Source organism: Schistocerca nitens, chromosome 5 (assembly GCF_023898315.1).
Source record: "Schistocerca nitens isolate TAMUIC-IGC-003100 chromosome 5, iqSchNite1.1, whole genome shotgun sequence".
Classification (NCBI taxonomy): Eukaryota; Metazoa; Arthropoda; class Insecta; order Orthoptera; family Acrididae; genus Schistocerca; species Schistocerca nitens.
In genome coordinates this window covers 847,222,352-847,244,311 of record NC_064618.1, presented here as the reverse complement: position 1 = coordinate 847,244,311, position 21,960 = coordinate 847,222,352, and the positions used below count along the sequence as shown (strand labels likewise).

Sequence of the window (21,960 nt, the reverse complement as noted above, 5' to 3'; positions counted from 1 at the left end):
AGGAAGTACTACATAGAAATAGAATTGGGGAATAAAAGAAATTTGTGGCACATCCTGGATAGAAGATGGGATCAACTAATAGGACACATTCTGATACATGAAAGGATCACCAATATAGTATTGGACAGAAGTGTCTGGAGTAAAAATCATACAGGGAGACCAAGAGATGAATACAGTAAGCAGATTCAGAAAGATGTAGGTTGCAGTAGTTATTCGGAGATGAAGAGACTGCCACAGAGCAGAGTAGCATGGAGAGCTCCACCAGTACAATATTTGGACCGAAAACCACAACCGTAGATTTAAAATCACCTTCTTTTAGTGAGCCAAGGTACCTCAAAAATAGCTTTACCCTGAATGTTGTACATATGTTTCTCTTTTTATAAAGTACATTTTCACAGTGCATAGGCATTTAATAATGAAACTGTATACATTAGAAAATCATTCATTTTACAAAGGCCTTTTTAAGGATCGTTTAATTCTTACATGCACTTCCCAGTATATTTACTACTAAATGGTTTTTGTTGCCGACAATAAAAAACAGTTTCTGTAAAACTACTGTCTACTGTATCACAAATATTTAATTTCTTGCAGGCTTTGTTTGTGTAGCTTTGTGGAGTTGTGTTACTGTGAAGCAAAGAAAATGGGAATCCCAATCAATTCAAAAGAAAATTGACACACCTATTAGCGATTAGTTCCACAAATTAGGAATGAAAAGTTGTGTTAGATACATGACAAATGTTCATTGTAAAACTGCATGGCAATGTTAATATGCTTCTTTTGTTAGAGTTGTAAACAGCTATTTCCTTTGAACAATATCAATGAAATCAAGTAAATAATAAGCTAAAAAAAACATTTATTTAATAAAACTGAGGAAGCAGCAGCATTCTTTCCAACATAATTGAGTAAATATAGTTGGCAAAAAGCACGAATAGAAGTAGGTAGTAATACACAGTGGACAACAGCTTATTCTTAATACAGGGTGCAGATTAGTTTCTATTGATTTGCTTGTTTTTTGTTAATGTGTATCGTGACTCATTCTGTACCCCTGGAGGTCGTCCTCCTAGATAAGATCTATAGGGGCACTGTATGAATTAATTAATTTGCTTTTGAAAACTTAAATAAAATATCTTTATGTGGTAATTAATGCATTTACACATCATTTTTAACTGGTCATCTGAATTTGGAAATAGATCTTGAGAGTGACTGTCCGATATAAACTCTAAAACATACGGAAAAAATTGACACATCATGAAGAAATTTTCTGAATGGGACACAGACCTGTAGATGTGAGGAGCATATACAGACAAACAAATGATTACAATTTCAGAAAAATGGGATGATTTATTCAAGAGAAAGAATGTCATAAATTGAGAAATCCACTAATGCTTTGACTCAACTCTGGCCCTTCTGCAAGCAGTTATTTGGCTTGGCATTGATTGACAGTCATTGGATTTCCTCTTTAGGGATATCATGCCAAACTCTGTCCAACTGAAGCTTCAGATCATCAAAATCCCAAAACAGTTAGAGGGATATGCCCATAATGCTCCAAATGTTCTCAACTGGGGAGAGATCTGGCAAACTTGCTGACCAAGGTAGGGTTTGGCAAGCTCGAAAACAAGCAGTACCAACTCATCATGTTTCAGGTCCACTTCCTTGCAGAAATGTAAGCCCAGGATGTCTTGCCATGAAGGGCAACAAAATGGGGTGTAGAATACCGTCGACATACTGTGCTGTGCTGTAATGGTGCCACAGGTGACAACCGTAGGGCTCCTGCTATGTAAAGAAATGGCAACCCAGACAATTACTCTGGTTGTCGAGCCATACTGTGGATGACAATCAGGCTGATATCCCGCTGCTGCCCAGGTCATCCCCAGATATGTTTTCCCTGGCCATTGGGGCACAATTCAAAGAGGGACTCATCACTGAACACAGTTCTACTCCAGTCTATGAGATTCCAGGCTGAAGACGTGTCTGGAGAAACCCCAGACAGCAGTAGGATACCAACCTGATTGTTGACCACCATATGGCCCAACAACTGGGACTGATGGTCTGGGGTGCCATTTCTTTTCATAGCAGGATTCCCTCGGTTGTCATCCGTGGCACCCTTCCAGCACAGCAGTACATCGAGAACATTTGCACACCGTATTGTTGCCCTCCATGGCAAGCCATCCTGGGCTCACATTTCAGCAAGATAATGCCAACTTGCACATGGCGAGAGTTTCTACTGCTTGTCTTCGTAGTTAGCAAACCCTATCTTTGCCCGCAATGTTGTCACAGATCTCTCCACAGTTGAGAATGTTTGGAGCATTATGGGCAGTGCCCCCTACCAGCTGAGGATTTTGATGATCTAACAAGTCAATTGAACAGAACCTGGCATGATATCCCTCATGAGGACAACCAACAACTCTGTCTATCAATGCCAAGTCGAATAACTGCTTGCGTAATGGCCACAGGTGGATCAATGCTTTACTGACTTGCTCAATTTTTGAAGCTCTTGCTCTTGAATAATTGATGCAATTTTTCTGAAACTGTAATCAGTTGTTTGTTTGTCTGTACACGTACACTACATCTAGCGATTTCCATACTATTTGGAAGTTTCTTCGTGGTGTGTCTTTTTTTTGTTTCTGACTTCTAGAGTGAGGAAATTCAGAGGATTACACTGGCAATAATAATAATAATAATAATCGTACAAGTACCACATTTTAAGTACCTGGGAGAAATCATCCAGCCATCAGGGATCAACCTAAAGGCCAATGAGGAAAGAATAAAAAAACTACAGAAAGCATATAAACTCACGTGGAACTATTATAACAAAAAGTCCATATCCATTAACGCAAAACTGAGGCACTACAACACTGTCGTACTTCCGGAGGCACTGTATGCATCTGAAACAACACAAATAGGTGGGCAAACTAAAATCAAAGAAATAGAGAAACAAGAAAGGAAAATTCTCAGGAAAATTTTTGGCCCGATACAAGAGCAAGGAATCTGGAAGAAGAGACCAACATCAGAATTATATAAATACACAGACAAGATTACGGATACAATAAGGAAAAGAAGAATGCAGTTCTACGGACATATCCACAGGATGAATGAAAACAGAATTTCAAAGCGAATTCTTAAAGTCATCAACTCAGGCAGGGGAAAAACAAAATGGATAAAAGAAGTTGAAGAGGACCTCAGACAAGCACACATAACAGTAAACGATGCAGAAAATAGAACTGAATTCAGGAACATCATCAAAAAACATAAATTTGACACCACAACACAGAAGAGACCAGGATGCAAATGGACAGCGGAGCGAAAGAAACGACACAGTGAACACATGAAGAAAATTTGGGCTCAGAAAAAACATAAACAATCATCACAAAGGAATTCAAGTTCAAACGCTCTCTTAAATGGGAATAATCGAATATAATAATAATAATAATAATAATAATAATAATAATAATGTTGTTAAATTAAACAACAGAAAATCCAGGGTGGAAGAATGACATTATTATGAAAAGGATAGACAGCTACTCACCATACAGTGCAGATGTTAAGTTGCAGACTGGCACAACGAAAAGACTGCTAAACAAATAAGCATTCAGTCAAATGGCATTTTTCTAAAATAGTCAAAAACACACACACACGCACACACACAACCACCGTCTCTGGCCGCTGAGGACAGACTGCGAGTTACAGTGCATGATGAGAGAAGCAATCTGGGTGGTAGGGGTAAGGAGGAGGCTGGAACAGAGAGGGGTAGGGATAGCAGGATAGGAGTGGGGGACGGTGAAGTGCTGTTTGTAGAAGCATATAGGAATGTTTTGGGGAGAGGGTAGGGCAGTTAGGTGCAGATAGGAAGTAAGATGGAGGGTAGAGAGGGGGTCGGGCGGTGGGGGGGGGGGGAGGTGGGGCTGGGTCAGGGGGGTAGAAAAGGAGAAAAGTAAAAAGACTGTGAGTGTGATGGTGGAATGAAAGATCATGTAATGCTGGAATGGGAACAGGAAAGCAGACAGGTGAGTAAAGGACAATGACTAGCGAATGTTGAGGCTAGGGGGTTAAGGGAACATACGACATATTGCAGGGAGAGTTCACAAGTGCAGAATTCAGAAAAGCTGGTGTTGGTACAAAGGACCAAGATGGGCGCAGGCCATGAGGACTTACTCCATGCCAGATGATATGCTGGTTATCAACTTCGTAAAGATGTTCTATTTTCTTAATTGTATCCAAGAAATGAGAGAGATTGTTATTCATATAAACTGCTAGAGCTTTGAGGGGAAGGAAATGAATTATGCACAACATCATGAATTTCAGAGATGCTAGAATACTTTAAACTGGCGGCAATTGTTTGACTCTACATAGTACTGGGGTGAGAGGGTGGGGGACAAAAACACCACCACCAGAGGAGAAGAAGAAGAAAAGAAGATGTCTCCCTGTATCCCCCCCCCCCCTCAATCCTGGCATATGGCATATTTTCTTTCTTCTGACTCTGGGAGGGTGTCTTGAGTCTGTAAAGACAAAGACCTACCCGAGAACTTGGTATCACTCAAACTGTGACATCCATGGGAGGTGAAGCAGCATGGGAATGAATTTTTTGTGTGGAATGGATGGTAGTTGTGAAAGTTGAGGTACTGCAGGGTGACTGGACATCTGAAGACAACAGAGGCTGTTATGGGAGCATCAGTGAGATGCTGGTCAACATCAAAAAATGTGTCTAGACAAGCCAGGGACAATGAGGATGGGCAAATGGATGAGAAAGTGTTGCAGTTCTGGAGGAAAGAGCATACAGCATCCTCACCTTGGGTCCACATCATAAAGATTTCTGAACCAGTGCAATTTATTATGATTCTAAGTGATTAAAAGAGATTCCTCAGGGTGGCTCATGAAAGGTTGACATAAAATTGTTCCTTTGAGTTCTCACAGCATTGCTATGGATTATACTTCAAAAGAGTGGTAGATGTGGGTAGGGATACCATTGGTTGTGATTAGTAACTGGGAAGTTTACGTCTGGAGTGGCTGGGCACTGAGAGAGGTAATGCTTGAGACCACAGGTATCATATATAGATGTTAATGCAGAGAAAAGGGAGGAAGGATATGATTTCACTTCCTCTAACTACAATGTCATTACAGACAGTTGGCAGAAGGAGATAGAAAAGTATTATAGTGACAAGCAGGCCAGGAAAGCTGTGGACAATAGGCTGAAGGTGTTTTTATACAAAAGGACAGACTAATTCACTACAGACACATTAATCAGTGACAATGGTACATCCCCTGCAGTCGTGTTTATGGATTTTGGGCAGCATGTATGAAATGGAATCCATGGAATGGTGCAAATGAGAACAACAGAACTAGCAGTAAAGTTTTTGAAAGGGCCTAGGGTTTTAAGGCTGAACTAGAAGCCATGTTGCATACTGGGGTTACTGAGCATACCTTGTCACTAACGTGTCCAGCACAGCAGTTGATGCAAGCTCTCTGCCAAATGAGCAGAGTCGGAGACAGCAGTGGTTATGTAACTGTGTGTTCATAAGCTCTGAATAAGGATTTTACCTGAAAACTAAGCAGTTTACATCTTTTCTATTTGCCCGTTCATTGCTCAACATCTCCTATTTAATGTGCATAAAAAATAAAAAATTTCAGTATGTCCTTCCTTTTGACTGGAGCTCTTGAGGAACACGGCCGTTCACTATTGTAAGAAAATGAAATGCCTACAGCCACCTTTATGACCTTATTTACTGTGCAGCTATCAGTTTCGGCACTCCAATGCGCCATCTTCAGGCCTTAGTTGAGAATCAATTAAGGCCTGAAGATGGAGCGATGAAGTGCTGAAACTGGTAGCTACACCATAAATAAGATCGTAAGGACGGGTGTAGGCATTTCATTTCCTTATGATAAAAATTTTCTTTCCACTCTGAAGAAACACGCCCCTCAATACAACCATTATTGTTAAAAATGGAATGAACAACATTAATATGTCATTCAGATATTATTTTCAGCCTGACTGTTTAGTTATAAGGGAAGTTTAATTTTCTATAACAGTTAGGGGTTTTCTGTGCTTGAAATTAAAATACTTAGGCAAAAAAATCAGATGACTTGTCAGAGAGAGTTATTGTTAATGTAAACTGAAAAACACAGGCAGCTACATTTTTCAACTTCTGGGAAAATGGGCAAAAATTACAATTTTATTTGGAAATCTAGTCGCCATTACAATTTTATTAAACACACAATGTCCAATAAAAATGTGGTACTTCATCATATTTTTTCAACATTTCACCCTCTAATCTGAAATACATTTATAATACAAAGCATGTTATCTCATTCACACAGCAAAATAGCATTAAAAACTGATTCATAGTCACTGGTATACTTCACTTCCAGTCTGTCCTTCACGGAAGCTCAACAAAAGAGAAAAATTGTAGCACATTATCCTTCCTTTTCACAATAAATGATTAATGGGGAGTAAGTAACTTTTATTAAGACTATACAATTCATGCTGACCAATAACATTCAGAACACTTCCTACAGTTTGTTTCTTTTCCAGATACCACTGACTTAAATATGATGAAAGACCGATTCTGGCAGTTTATTAAATATGTATCACAATTTTTGACACATCATTCATTATTGTAAGATTGACACAGAAAATGAATTACTGTTTAATTGGAAGCATGGAAATATGCATGTCCTGGTTTTCGTTCTAAATCTGTAATAATATTATTAAAACAAAGGGCAGTCACAGTTTCCAAAACTTTCACTGCTGCATGCAGTTTCCAAAGGTCTAACTATTTTGTTTACAAAATTTTGCAGCTAATTCTGGAAATTTCAATAATGAGGATACCTAACAGAACACTGCAGAAAAACAAAACATAACAAGTACATATTTTACAACATGTAAGAAATATTGGGAACTAAACACTGTTTACATAAATTTATATACTGAGGTATATTTAAAACAAAATTAAAAAAAGGAGCAGTGACATTTCAGAGGTAGCTTACGACTAGACAGTATCAGGTTTATTTACAATCACAAAACTGCTTTTAATTATTGCAATATGCATATCCATATTATTTAGAAGGGATATTTGTCAGTCAATCAGATACCATAACAAACCAATTAAGATGACTCATTAAAAAATAACTTTTTTATGCCATGTGAGAAGTTCATCCATTGTGGATATTAAATGATGACATGGTATGTCTCGTCATTTTCGGTTCTAACTGTTGCTATTGGCTACACAAGAGACTGACACTAAGTAAAGCACAATACATTCACTACACCAGAAACATATACAGAAAGAGAGAGGCCAAAAGACGTCCTCTGAAACATCAAAACTAATTTAAAAACATATCCACACACAGTTGAAACAAAATATCATGTCCATTTTTGCAAAAGCAAAGTGTGAACACAGTTAAAATTCTACAGAAACATAGGTTCATGAATTGCAATATTCTGTATAGATTTCTCAAGAAATAAAAAACATCAATCCAGATAAATAAAAAGGTATACAATATAAACTTTTACTGTTTTCTACTACAAAGTAAGTTTTCAGAAAGGAGGAACAAATTTATGATGAAGTGTGTTACTAACAAGACCACTGTAATAAAAGTCATACACAAGATAAAATTAACCAAAAATTTAAAATAAGGTGTGCACAAAAATGGAGCAAAACTAAACTAGATGTAACACTTTCAGAGTACATCTTTGTACATGAAAAATTAATAAATGAGCACATGAAAGACGCCACTGTCTTGCTTCATTCATTCTGGGAAGTTAGTACTTGATTAGTCACATATAGTTTAATTTTGTGGGCCAAAGATACCTAGAAATTGTAAAAACAGAGATAACACAACAAATAAAACTACGAATTAAATTTTCCCACTGTTGTTGAACTGATTCTGTAAACTCATTTAACTTGTTGGATTTGAATCTCCTAATGTTAGTCTAGTAAGATAGCACTGCAAAGATGAATGTGAATGTCACCTTAACAAAGCACAACACTACAATTCAGCAATTCAGTTCAGACTATCCATATATCTGGGACCATTACAAAGATTGCTTGAAGAAGAATAAAAGTTAGATTGTAATTCTAAACCTCTTAATGGGGGTGAGATTTTGATGAATAATTTCTGTGTGAAAAGAGATTACACTGCTGTTAAATTTAGTAAATAAAAGATAGATTAAATTACAAGAAACCTAATGACCATTAGTGTAAATTATTTGATATTTGCACAAAGATAAATTTATGCTGCCAAGATAGAAAATGTGGTGCAACAAACAATGATTCTAGGGCATGGGAAATTCTGTGGGAAGAATGCTGAAACTGAAGTTTGGCAATGAAACTCAATGACATGTAAGTAGGGATTTGTATTTAGAACTATACTGTAAGTTTTGTAGAGTTAAAGACATGTACCTCATTGACTATTACAAGAAAAAAATGTAAAACTGATGTGGTAAAACCTGACAGCCACTAAAACACAGACAAATGTTGCATAAAATCTGACCAAAAACCTTGTATGTGGAAGAAATATTTCAAGATCATTTATTAAAGCATCAGTTTTTATGTAAAAAGGAAAACTAAGTAGGTTAAGCAAGATATTAGTGATTAAGAGTTACAAGTGTGACCATCAGAAAGTTCACAATAAAATATTTTTATGCATCTCATTTTTTATTGGTGTATCAAGACCAGAAATAAAATATTTGTCATGCCAGAAACATGAAAAACACACTAAGTGATCTCATTCATTTATACTGAAAGTCCACTGTTTCCAAAAATGTTATATGGCAACAATAATTTATAGGTATTTGTACTCTTCATATATTCAAATGGATGCTCAAAGGCAGTAACTTTAACTGCAGTGTCATAAAACCAGAAAACTAAGAAGCCCAGGTAAAATAATGATTAAAAGATTTTTCTACAGTTATATCTTATGATAACTGATATCTAGACTGTGCACAAAGATGCAACTAATGTCTAATGCAATCTTCCACATGCTAAACAAAATAGGTCCATTAGTTTTTCTAGTACTATGGAACTTGCAGCATTCTTCGTTCGGCATAAGAATGTTGTTATCAATTGCTAAAAACAGATATTATTTATCTATTTTCAAATTTCATTATCATGAATTCCTGACATGAAACTTTTTCTCAATTTGAACAAATTATACAGCAGAATCAAGTCCGAGGGCTGTAGTAACAGTTTAGTATTATTTTTATCCGTAGGAAAAGGCAATATGGGCTATTTGACACTGAAGTGCTCATATGCTGAGAACTGTGTGTAGCATTATATTTCTCTTACTCATTTTATGTTTACAGTTTATACTTCAATGAAAGCATCAATGCAATGGATATTTACAACAAAGTACCTGTATGCTTCTTCACTTCGCTATGAGAAGCTAAGAGGCATAGCTCAACAGCTTTGATTGTGCAGCCTTACTATGAACAAATATAGAAGTCTTTTTCTGTATTGTCTTTGTGGAATACATCAGTTTTGTCATCCCAATTTCAAGGGAGATTAGGGCATGAGGGCTTACATCTCTCCTGGCTCAAGGTGAAGTTGTAATTGCACTCATAATAAAAAGCAAGTTCTGCAGTGTTGGCATAGCTACCGTCTTCTGATTTGTCACTGTGTTGTTTTTGAGAGAAGAAATAACTGAGAATGAAACTTGCAATTGTCACCAACTACTAACACAATCGGTTTGAATTTGGAAATATGAAATATAGAGTTATATACTTGAAAGGAAGGGACAAAATCTGTGCCATCTAAATAACTATCTACAAAACATTTCAGAAATCATTGCTGAAGAAGTAGGATTCTCCAAATCATATAACATCTCAACAGTGTACACTTAAATGAATAAACTAACAGTCAAAAATCCAAAATGACATAGGACAGATTGCTACTTACCAAATAGAAGAGGCACTGAGGGGTTGAAAGGCACATTTAAAAGTAGACTAAGCTATTGGGCAAAGCATTTCTTCATCTTCACACACACACACACACACACACACACACACACACACACACACACGCTGCACAGACAAGGACACAGAGATACTGTCATCTCTCGGCATTACATCTGAAGGAGGACTTAGTCCGATAGCTTAGTCTACTTTTAAATGTCTCTGTCTGCTGCTCAATGCCTGTTTTATATTGTGAGTAGCAAATATTTCCAATTTCATATTGCTCTTAAATATGACCACGACATGCATACATGTCAGATGACTTTTAGATCTGACATGTGTGAGAATGCAGTCTTTTGGAATATACCACTTGATTATGGCCATAAGGCTGAAACTGCAACAGTGCAAATAAATAATTTTTCAGTCAATGGCAAATATGATGTCTTTTAAAGAGTTTTATGTGACTATGAACCCAAACCATGAAAAGTTAATCTGTTATTTGACAGCTTAAACTTTCTTTTTGCAAAAAAGGACAAGTACTTGGTGTTATTTCCACTGATTATGTATGATGATGATGATGATGATGATGATGATAATAATAATAATGAAATTCATAACACCATTACAATGTTACAGATTGCATCAGTCAATAACATCTTTTTTAAAAATTTTTTTTAATTGTTTGAGACGTATTTATAAAATTAGTTAACAGACATTTCATTTTGTCTCAAATACATGGCAATATTTTGCAATATATATATCTTGGTCATCAATGGGTAGATGTTATGGGGGACAGATAACAAGAAAATAAATTATTCTGTTGTGTTCTACTACTACTACTACTACTACTACACACACACACACACACACACACACACACACACACAGAGACTGTTTATGAGCAGTTAACTGGACGTGTGTGTGTGTGTGTGTGTGTGTGTGTGTGTGTGTGTGTGTGTGTGTGAGAGAGGAGGGTGTGGTGAAATGAAAGATTGAGTAGCTGGGAGGAAGGAAGACATGCTGGGCGAGGTGGATACAAGATGACATTTTGAGTATTGTCAAGGAGGAGAGGTGGAGCCACATGACACACTGCAGTAGTGAGAAAATATGAGTTAATTCTGGTAACACACACAAATATGAGAGAGAGAGAGAGAGAGAGAGAGAGAGAGAGAGAGAGAGAGCTGAGGGGGAAGGAGGGAGAGGGGTATTATACTAATACTAGCAAGTATGATTTTCTGATGTTTTAAGTAAGCCTAAATACCAGTCATCATTCATCTGGAGTTGAGTCTGTTAATCCTCATTCTTAATTTTATGTGTAATTCTTCTTTGTTGAGCAGAGGATTCCATACCTTAAAGTTTATTATGTTGCTGGCGTTTTTAATAACTGATTTATATTTAGATAATAGGCACAATAAAGCTTGTTCTCATTTTTTTTTCTTGTATATACAATTATTGTTCAGGGAGCAGAGGATTCCATTCCTTCATGATTATTACGTTGCTTCAACTGTTAATAAATACTTTATATTCACAAAATAAACATAGTAATATTCCCCAATTTAGCCTACAGTGTTTTGACTTTAAGAACAATGCAATCAGCTGTTAGCATGAACATATGGTAACTCTAAAAAACAAGCAGGCCACGTCACACGACTTGGATGGAAAAAGAAACCTGCAGTAATAACACTTCATTAGCATTTTGCAACCTAGTGTAATCATCCTGGTTAAAAATAATAATAATAATAATAATAATAATAATAATAATAATAATCTAAACTGATGCCTTAATTTCATGCCCACGCAATCGGACGCCCCACCTCGAATTATATCAATCAAAGTACAATAGCTTAACATTAAATATAAAGACTAAAGATGTCTCCAGGAAGCACCACTGCAGAAGCCAGAAGATTCTGCACTGGGTGTGATGGCTGAAGATTATTCACTGTCTACACACACAAACAGCTGTCAAGTTGTCTGCAAGTCCTTGTTGAGATGAGTTTCAATGTCCACACGACAGATGGGGCAACGTTTATTTGTGCTGAGCCACTGATCAACACACTCGACATGGAAGAGATGCATGCATGGCAGGCGTCTGAAAGATAAAAATACAGCTGTCAAAAAAATGAATACATAGTTCATATTTTCAATTTTATGATTGTCATATATGGTTAAGCAGGATACATTAAGTCTTCCACTGCTACATTCTATTCTAATACAATAAGGGGGTGTGTGGGGGGAGGGGGGGGGGAGATGAGTGACTTAACCAAGAGGACTGTGCTCATAACACTTTAGGTGCAGTGATCTGTCACACTCGGGCACATTCATGCATTCACTTCTTAAAACACAGGGTGGCAGGAGATATTTAACAGAACATACATGTTTTGCTAAGGTACAGTCACATTCAAACTCACAAAAGAAAACCACATTTTCAGAAACTTTAGTATCTATGTAAGTTAAGGATACCGTTATAGCTCTCTGTTTATCAGAATATACTAGTTAATAAATTGGCAGCTGTTATTCCTGTTGAACTGTAGAACAGAGGGTTACACTTAATAGGTCAGGAGTCAATTACACACAGGAAGTGGCTGCATGGGTAGCTGGGGCTGTATGGAAGGGAATTGGGCAGTTTTTTAGGTTAGAGGGTCTCAAGAACCCCAAAAGGGTTTCCATCTAAAAGGGGGGCATGTAAAACACAGTAAGGTAGTTGTAGAAATGATTGGTATTGTAGTTGTAAATTGTCGTAGCTGTGTTGGGAAAGAACCAGAGCTCCAAGCACTGAAGCTCAAATAGTTATAGGTACGGGATGCTGGCTAAAGCCGAAAATAAGTTCAGCCGAAATTTTTTCAAACGACCAACAGTGTTCAGAATGGATAGATTAAATACTGTTGGTGGTGGAGTATTTATTGCTGTTGGTTGGTTTGTGGGGTTGAAGGGACCAGACTGCAAAGGTCATTGGTCCCTATTTATTACTTTCAGAAGTAGTTTACCTTGTAGTGAAATTGAATTAGATAGCTCCTGCGAAATAGTATGGGTAGAGGTTACACTTGACAATCAGACTAAACTATTAATTACATTGTTTTACCGACCCCCGGACTTAGAAGATATAGTTGCTGAACAGTTCAAATAGGTATCCCACTCATAAAATTATAGTCAGTGGCAACTTCAATCTACTCTCGATATGCTGGAAAAATTGTACGTTTAAAGCCGGAGGCAGGCATAAAACATCATCTGAAATTGTTCTGAATTCTTTCTCAGAAAATTATTTTGAACAATTAGTCCATGAGCACACTCAAAACGTAAATGTTTGTGAAAGCTTACTTGACCTCTCAGCAACAAATAATCCTGGACAAATAGGGAGAATCATAATGAATACAGGGATTAGCGACCACAAGGCAGTTGCTGCTAGACTGAATACCGAAACAACCACAACCATCACAAAGAAACACAAAGTACATCTATTTACAAAAAGCTGATAAAAATGCTCTTAACGCCTTTTTAAGAGACAGTCTCTGCTCCTTCTGATCTGATCACGTATGCACGGAAAAGATGTGGGATGATTTCAAAGAGATAGTATCGACACCAATTGAGAGACATATAACACATACATTAATAAGTGACGGTACTGATCCCCCATGGTACACAAAACGGGTCAGATCGCTGATGCAGAAGCAATGGAAAAAGTATGCCAAATTTAAAAGAACACAAAATCCCCAAGATTGACAAAGTTTTGCAGAAGTTCAAAATATAGTGCATGCTTCAATGCAAGATGCTTTTAATAATTTCCATAACAAAACTCTGTCTCGGAATCTGGCAGAAAACCCAAAGATATTCTGGTCATATATAAAGCACACCAGTGGCAAGCACAATCAATACCTTCACTGCACGATAACAACGGTGAAGTCACTGATGACAGGCTACCCCGCTGGGTAGAGCGGTTCCTACCCCTGTAACCGACCCCGCTGCAAAACCTGCCCCATGCATCCGCCCACAACCACCTACTCCAGCCCCGCTACTGGTAAAACATACACAATTCAAGGCAGAGCCACGTGTGAAACTACACATGTCATTTATCAGCTGACATGCCTGCACTGCACAGCCTTTTACATCGGCATAACAACTAAACTGGCTGAGCGCATGAACGGACACAGACGAGCTGTCCGCCTAGGAGATGTCCAATACCCAGTAGCGGAGCATGCCCTCCAGCATAATTCTAGGGACCTAGGAACCTGCTACACAGTATGTGCCATTTGGCTTCTCCCACCCAACACCAGTCCCTCTGAACTGCGGAGATGGGAACTTGCACTCCAACACATCCTTTCATCCCGCCATCCCCCTGGACTGAACCTACGTTAAACAACCTCACTCCCATTTACTCTTCAGTCTTCTCCTCTTTCCCTTTCCTCTTTAGCCATTCACGCATCTTTTCATCCTACATAGTTGTGTTTGTGAGACCTGAGTTTCTCCTGGCGTATACGACTTTCAAATAACTTCCGGGAATTCAGCCAGGTAACACTTTCAGCGACCGCCGATATTTCGGCGGGAGAACACCCCGCCATTTTCAAGGCAAACTGCAACGGACAGGCGGCGTACATGCAAATTTAAGACCTCGGTTCTGCGACAGAAGCAGGAAAGATAACACACACACTGAACACTAGTGCCACCAAAGATGACCAAAGTCAGAGCTATCGATAGTGAGACTATGAATTCACAGGTGAGGCAGCATTGACTCTGTTCCTCTGTTTTTTGACAAGGGAGAGAGCCGGATTCCAAACAGAGTTTAAACAGAAACCTCCATCCCTGTTAACGAGGTTTCTCGCTAGTTTAATCTCAACTGCCTCCCTAATGACACTGTCCCAATAGCTGGACGTGCATGCCAATATCTCAGTGTTATTATATAACATGGGGTGACCAGTATCCAAGCAATGTTCGGCAATAGCAGATCTATTTGGCTGCTGTAATCGTGTGTGCCGTTTATGCTCAGTACATCTGTCCTCCACGGTCCTGATAGTTTGACCAATATATGCCATACCGCAGCTACAGGGAATACGATATACACCCGCCTTACGCAATCCAAGATCATCCTTAACGGAACTCAAAAGTGCTCTAATTTTAGATGGAGGTCGGAAAACACATTTCACATCGTATTTCCGTAAAATACGACCGATCTTATTGGACGTGTTTCCTACGTAAGGCAAAAAGGCAGTAGACTTAGGTGTTGACTCAGAATTATCATCAATCACCCGATGTACAGTTGGTCGATAGCGCAACGCACGTTCAATCTGTCTATCACTATAACCATTTTGAGGAAATGTAACTTCAAGATGGGACAGCTCAGCTGGCAAAGTCTCAGCGTCAGAAACGACATGTGCCCTGTGTACCAAGGTACGAAGTACCCCTTCACGCTGAGCCGAATGGTGACAACTATTAGCTTGTAAGTACAAATCGGTGTGAGTACGTTTCCTGTAGACTGCATGTCCCAATGATCCATCATCCTTCCTCCTAACCAACACGTCGAGAAAGGGAAGGCAACCATCCTCTTCCACCTCCATCGTAAAACGAATGTTCGGGTGGATCGAGTTCAGATGTTCTAGAAAGACATTCAAATTCTCCCTACCGTGAGGCCAAACAACGAAGGTATCGTCAATGTATCTAAAGAAACAGGCGGGTTTTAAAGGCGCCGACTCCAATGCACATTCCTCGAAGTCTTCCATAAATAAATTTGCGATCACAGGAGACAACGGACTACCCATCGCAACTCCATCTGTCTGCTCGTAATACTGGTCATTAAATAAAAAGTAAGTGGATGTCAACACATGCCTAAAGAGATTAGTTAAATCAGCACCAAACCTGGCTTCAATTAACCGCAACGAATCAGACAGAGGAACACGAGTGAAGAGAGATACCACATCGAAACTCACTAAAATATCAGAGTCATTCAGCCTCAGTCCCTCCAAACGACGTAAAAAATCAGCTGAGTTCCTGATATGATGTTCACACTGTCCTACTTGTGGACTCAACAGAGAAGCAAGATGCTTGGATACACGATATGTCGGAGCGCCGATGTTACTCACTATAGGACGGAAAGGAACCCCTTCCTTATGAACCTTTGGAAGGCCATATAACCTAGGGGGAACGGCACTATAGGTGTTAAGCCTCTTGATTGTGTCCTGCGAAAAACCACTTTTCTTCAGGAGGCTGTTGGTCTTTCTCTCAACACTTTTCGTGGGGTCAGCATCGATTCTGCGATACGCTGAATCAGATAGTAAACGTTGCATCTTTTGTACATAATCAGGTTTATTTAAAACAACGGTGGCATTGCCCTTGTCAGCAGGTAAAATAACAATACTGGGATCAACTTTGAGAGAGCGTAAAGCAGCCCTCTCTGCTGCTGTTACATTACTCTTGGGTGGACGAGCCCTAGTCAAAACACGGCATGCCTCCCTCCTAACTTCCTCTGCAGCGTCAGGAGGTAGTTTGCAAACTGCCTGTTCAATTGAACTAATAAAATCAACTACCGGCAAATTCTTCGGAGTGGGTGCAAAATTTAAACCCTTCCCTAGTATGGATAAGGTTGTGTCGTCAAAAGATTTCTCTGTGAGATTTATCACAGAACGTCGAGATATAACATTCATCGCGCGGAGTTTTGCTATTTGGGGAGCAAAATAACTGATGATGGTCGAAGTAGAGAGGATATAAAATGTAGACTGGCAATGGCAAGGAAAGCGTTTCTGAAGAAGAGAAATTTGTTAACCTCAAGTATAGATTTAAGTGTCAGGAAGTCATTTCTGAAAGTATTTGTATGGAGTGTAGCCATGTATGGAAGTGAAACATGGACGGTAAATAGTTTGGACAAGAAGAGAATAGAAGCTTTCGAAATGTGGTGCTACAGAAGAATGCTGAAGATTAGATGGGTAGATCACATAACTAATGAGGAGGTACTGAATAGGATGGGGGAGAAGAGGAGTTTGTGGCACAACTTGACCAGAAGAAGGGATCGGTTGGTAGGACATGTTCTGAGGCATCAAGGGATCACCAATTTAGTATTGGAGGGCAGCGTGGAGGGTAAAAATCGTAGGGGGAGACCAAGAGATGAATACACTAAGCAGATTCAGAAGGATGTAGGTTGCAGTAGGTACTGGGAGATGAAGAAGCTTGCACAGGATAGAGTAGCATGGAGAGCTGCATCAAACCAGTCTCAGGACTGAAGACCACAACAACAACAACAACAACAACCCTGGATGAGAAACTACTGTGGACCCTTCACGTAAGGAGCGTCTGTTCCAAGGTGAAAGGTACTCTAATGAGTACCAGGAGAGCTTGCGGTAAAAACTGGGGGCTTAAGACCCAAGAGTATGTACTGGCTATACACCACAGTAGTGAGACCTGTGATTCCTTATGGGGCTACAGTGTGGTGGAAAAAGGTAGAACAGCAGGTAGCTGCTAAGGAGCTTGCTAAGGTGCAGAGATTGGCCTGCTTAGTCATTACAGGCAGAATTAGCAGCACACCCACTGCTGGGATGGAAACCATGCTGGACATGTTCCTCATTACACCTGTGGGTAAAGATGCAGGCAGCAGCTGGAGCACACAGGTTAAAAACTGGCAAAAAATGGAACTCACTGGGGTATCTAGCATCTCACACTAAAATACTGAGTGAGGTAGACATAAGTATGGTTGGGGAAATGTCGGCCGACTAGATAACTACTCCCAGCTGCTTCAACAAGCCTTTCAGTGTAGTAATTGGAAGTAGAGAGCTCTGGGAGAACAAATTTTGACACCAAACTGGGGACATCATCTGGTTCAATGACGGTTCAAAAACAGACCAAGGTGTAAGCAATAGGGTAAACTTATTGTGGGTCCCTGGTCACTCAGGAATTAGTGGTATTGAGCAAGCTAATACGTTGGTCAGGATAGGAGAGAAATGAAACTTGTGGTTGGACTATTGACAGGCCATGGGGGGGGGGGGGGGGGGGGGTACATACAATTGGGATAATAGAAAAAGACCTCAAATGTAGGATGTGTGGAGTGGGTGATGAAACCGCATCACATCTGATCTTCGAATCTGAGGCATTGGAGATTAAAAGACGCAGAATATTTGGATCAACCAGACCTGAAGAAATTGTCTCTAGCAAAGCACCAGTGAAGGATCTCCTTGCAATGTTGAAGGGCATTGGTTGACTTTACTAGAGACACAGGGAACGATACCACACAATAAACTCTGTTTCAGTGCGGGCTTGACCAATGTTGTTTTTGCTTCCCTGATAAAATCAAATCAAAGCAACCAACAAAATGGTGATTCTATATGAATGCCTAAGGAATGTACAGTTAAAACTTGAGCCATTTGCTATGGTTAGTTATTTAGATAATAGCAGTCCATGGTGCAAAAGTGGCTAAAAGCTGGTTTTTATGGCTTTCTGCAAAAGCACAGCAACTTTGCACCTCTCAATATTGGTAACTAAAGAAGTGGCCATCCCCAAAATTGGTAATTTTCATACCCAAAAATCACAGTTTTGCTGTGTTTCCTCATAAACCATCCATGAATAAATGGTGCTTTTGTAAGCCACCTGAGGTCCACCCTCGATTACACCTAATGCAAAAGAACCAACTGATTTGCTCAATTTCCCTGAGCTGGAGGAAGTGTATAATGTTTAAATCTTGACCCTGTATTGCAGGATAGCTAAATCGTGCCAGTTCTTTTAATAGGTATGCAAGTGGTTGCTAGGCCAAGGACTATTCAAAACACTTGATCATTTACCTCTGTTGGCATTTATCTGGTAATAAATATGCAACCAGTCACTTCTTTATGATTTTTTCAATCCTGAACATGTTTTCAAGCCACTGCAGGCTCATCATCAGATAGATGTGTCACAAGAGCATTATGTTGTGGACCAAGTGTAGCTAGATGCAGTGCTAGTGCTGCTGGCGGAAATGACGGAAATTTAGTGATCGGTGATGAAACATTTACAAACCCAAAAGTTTTTTTTTTACGTTTTAGGTAGTTACAGTGCACTGCCTTGTGGTATCCATATCAGATTGCTTCTTATAGTGTACATTATTATGCTATGTACACAAATAAACACAGTATTTAGCTACACTCAGTTTTACACTGATTCACAGAATGTAAACATTCAATGTTTTTACAAAGAATATGGATATGATAGAAATTACGCTTTACTACATAATAATCTTTGGCAAGAGATACATTGTATTATGGTACATATATTAGAAGTCCTGTGAAACAACCCTCAATTTTTTCTGCAATTAGTTCTAAGAATCATAAAAGAAACACTAAAGGGAGACTACATCAAAACTGACCCTAATACATGTACCCTGATGCTGCAATTGACTGAGGTGGTGTGCAAATTCAGCGGGCTTGTGGATTTGGTGTTCACATTTCCCCACATATTAACTAAGAAGGTGTTTCAGGTATCTTGTCAGCCAGTATGTCGGTGAACCAATATTACTAACTATAAGTCTTCTTTAGGAAGTCCATACAGCTGTTGTGGCACTACTGCTCACATTTTAAGATAGTTAATAATGTTTCATGGCACACCTGACTCATTCAGAACAGCCATCACCTTCCTATCAATTTTAATTGTAGGACTGACTGTATGCATTGTCAATCAGAGGATTGAAAATCATCTTATTCTAATCCACACGTGCGGCATCATGACCGTAGCACTGTCCCTGTCGGGTGACAGAAGTACAGTTTCCTTGTTCTCTCACAGATTTCTCAATGCTGTTCTTTCTCCCTCAGAGATGTTTGATCTTAGCACTGGCATCTTTGTAAGTGTTCTACAGGTTTCGCACAGTGAACCTCTTCTGCTGCTTTCAGTGCGAGATAAGCTACAATGTGATCCATGAAGGTGATGTGATCTGCTGTTGGTAGTGTTTTTGGAGTGGGTGTAAAATTTAGCATTTTAGCAAGGACCTCATCCACATATCTGTCTGCGTAAAATGGAAACAATAACTTCGTGGAACACCAAGGAGCACACGATTAATCAGCAATAAAACATCATAATTCCTGACTGAAAACAATAATTAGCAGTTAAACTACATTATTGTGATAAATGTAGTGTCGTACACTATCGACACGACACCAGGCAGTCTAAGTCCAGACGCTGACAGTATCATACACTCCTGGAAATGGAAAAAAGAACACATTGACACCGGTGTGTCAGACCCACCATACTTGCTCCGGACACTGCGAGAGGGCTGTACAAGCAATGATCACACGCACGGCACAGCGGACACACCAGGAACCGCGGTGTTGGCCGTCGAATGGCGTTAGCTGTGCAGCATTTGTGCACCGCCGCCGTCAGTGTCAGCCAGTTTGCCGCGGCATACGGAGCTCCATCGCAGTCTTTAACACTGGTAGCATGCCGCGACAGCGTGGACGTGAACCGTATGTGCAGTTGACGGACTTTGAGCGAGGGCTTATAGTGGGCATGCGGGAGGCCGGGTGGACGTACCGCCGAATTGCTCAACACGTGGGGCGTGAGGTCTCCACAGTACATCGATGTTGTCGCCAGTGGTCGGCGGAAGGTGCACGTGCCCGTCGACCTGGGACCGGACCGCAGCGACGCACGGATGCACGCCAAGACCGTAGGATCCTACGCAGTGCCGTAGGGGACCGCACCGCCACTTCCCAGCAAATTAGGGACACTGTTGCTCCTGGGGTATCGGCGAGGACCATTCGCAACCGTCTCCATGAAGCTGGGCTACGGTCCCGCACACCGTTAGGCCGTCTTCCGCTCACGCACCAACATCGTGCAGCCCGCCTCCAGTGGTGTCGCGACAGGCGTGAATGGAGGGACGAATGGAGACGTGTCGTCTTCAGCGATGAGAGTCGCTTCTGCCTTGGTGCCAATGATGGTCGTATGCGTGTTTGGCGCCGTGCAGGTGAGCGCCACAATCAGGACTGCATACGACCGAGGCACACAGGGCCAACACCCGGCATCATGGTGTGGGGAGCGATCTCCTACACTGGCCGTACACCACTGGTGATCGTCGAGGGGACACTGAATAGTGCACGGTACATCCAAACCGTCATCGAACCCATCGTTCTACCATTCCTAGACCGGCAAGGGAACTTGCTGTTCCAACAGGACAATGCACGTCCGCATGTATCCCGTGCCACCCAACGTGCTCTAGAAGGTGTAAGTCAACTACCCTGGCCAGCAAGATCTCCGGATCTGTCCCCCATTGAGCATGTTTGGGACTGGATGAAGCGTCGTCTCACGCGGTCTGCACGTCCAGCACGAACGCTGGTCCAACTGAGGCGCCAGGTGGAAATGGCATGGCAAGCCGTTCCACAGGACTACATCCAGCATCTCTACGATCGTCTCCATGGGAGAATAGCAGCCTGCATTGCTGCGAAAGGTGGATATACACTGTACTAGTGCCGACATTGTGCATGCTCTGTTGCCTGTGTCTATGTGCCTGTGGTTCTGTCAGTGTGATCACGTGATGTATCTGACCCCAGGAATGTGTCAATAAAGTTTCCCCTTCCTGGGACAATGAATTCACGGTGTTCTTATTTCAATTTCCAGGAGTGTATGTTACTGTCCTGCCAATCTACAGCTGGCTCACTGACACACCCGCTGCTGCACGCGCAAACAGAACCACCATCGAGCCAGCTTAAGAGATGCCACACCGATGCCAGCATGGCTAATTATAGAGTTCACTTGCAGCCTTCACAATATTACTAGTTTGCTTCTATCTTCTGGCGCCTGTTTATGATGAACATGCATATGTAACAGGGCAATGTAGGATACAATTTGGGCTTTCAGATGAAAGTTAAGTAAATGATGTTACATACATATTAAGTGTGCTTCTAATTATTTTGCTCTCTGTCACAGCACCCACCTATTTCTCGGCATCTGCCCTGGACCAAACCAACAATAAAATCTGTATGTTAAGTTTCCTTTCAAATGAAAGGGTACCATTATTACGAACACTTTTGAAATATATAGACTTTAGCTACATTTTTATCAGCAACTAGCTGAGAAACTGGAGATTGTCCGGATACTTACTTATAGCTGTGCCTGACACTGAATGTGTGAAATTTATTTTTGGC

The 21,960-nt window shown here is 40.3% G+C and overlaps 1 protein-coding gene across 1 annotated transcript in view; it reads right to left on the bottom strand.

Moving 5' to 3' along the window:
• Positions 1 to 6,125: 6,125 nt before the first annotated feature.
• The window catches only part of LOC126260880 (E3 ubiquitin-protein ligase arkadia-C-like), a 314,762-nt gene continuing 298,927 nt past the window's right edge, over positions 6,126 to 21,960 (bottom strand). Inside the window, exon 12 of the mRNA XM_049958323.1 lies at positions 6,126 to 11,975. Within this exon, the coding sequence (XP_049814280.1) occupies positions 11,849 to 11,975 (127 nt within the window). The 3' untranslated portion in view covers positions 6,126 to 11,848. The remainder of the gene's footprint in view (positions 11,976 to 21,960) is intronic.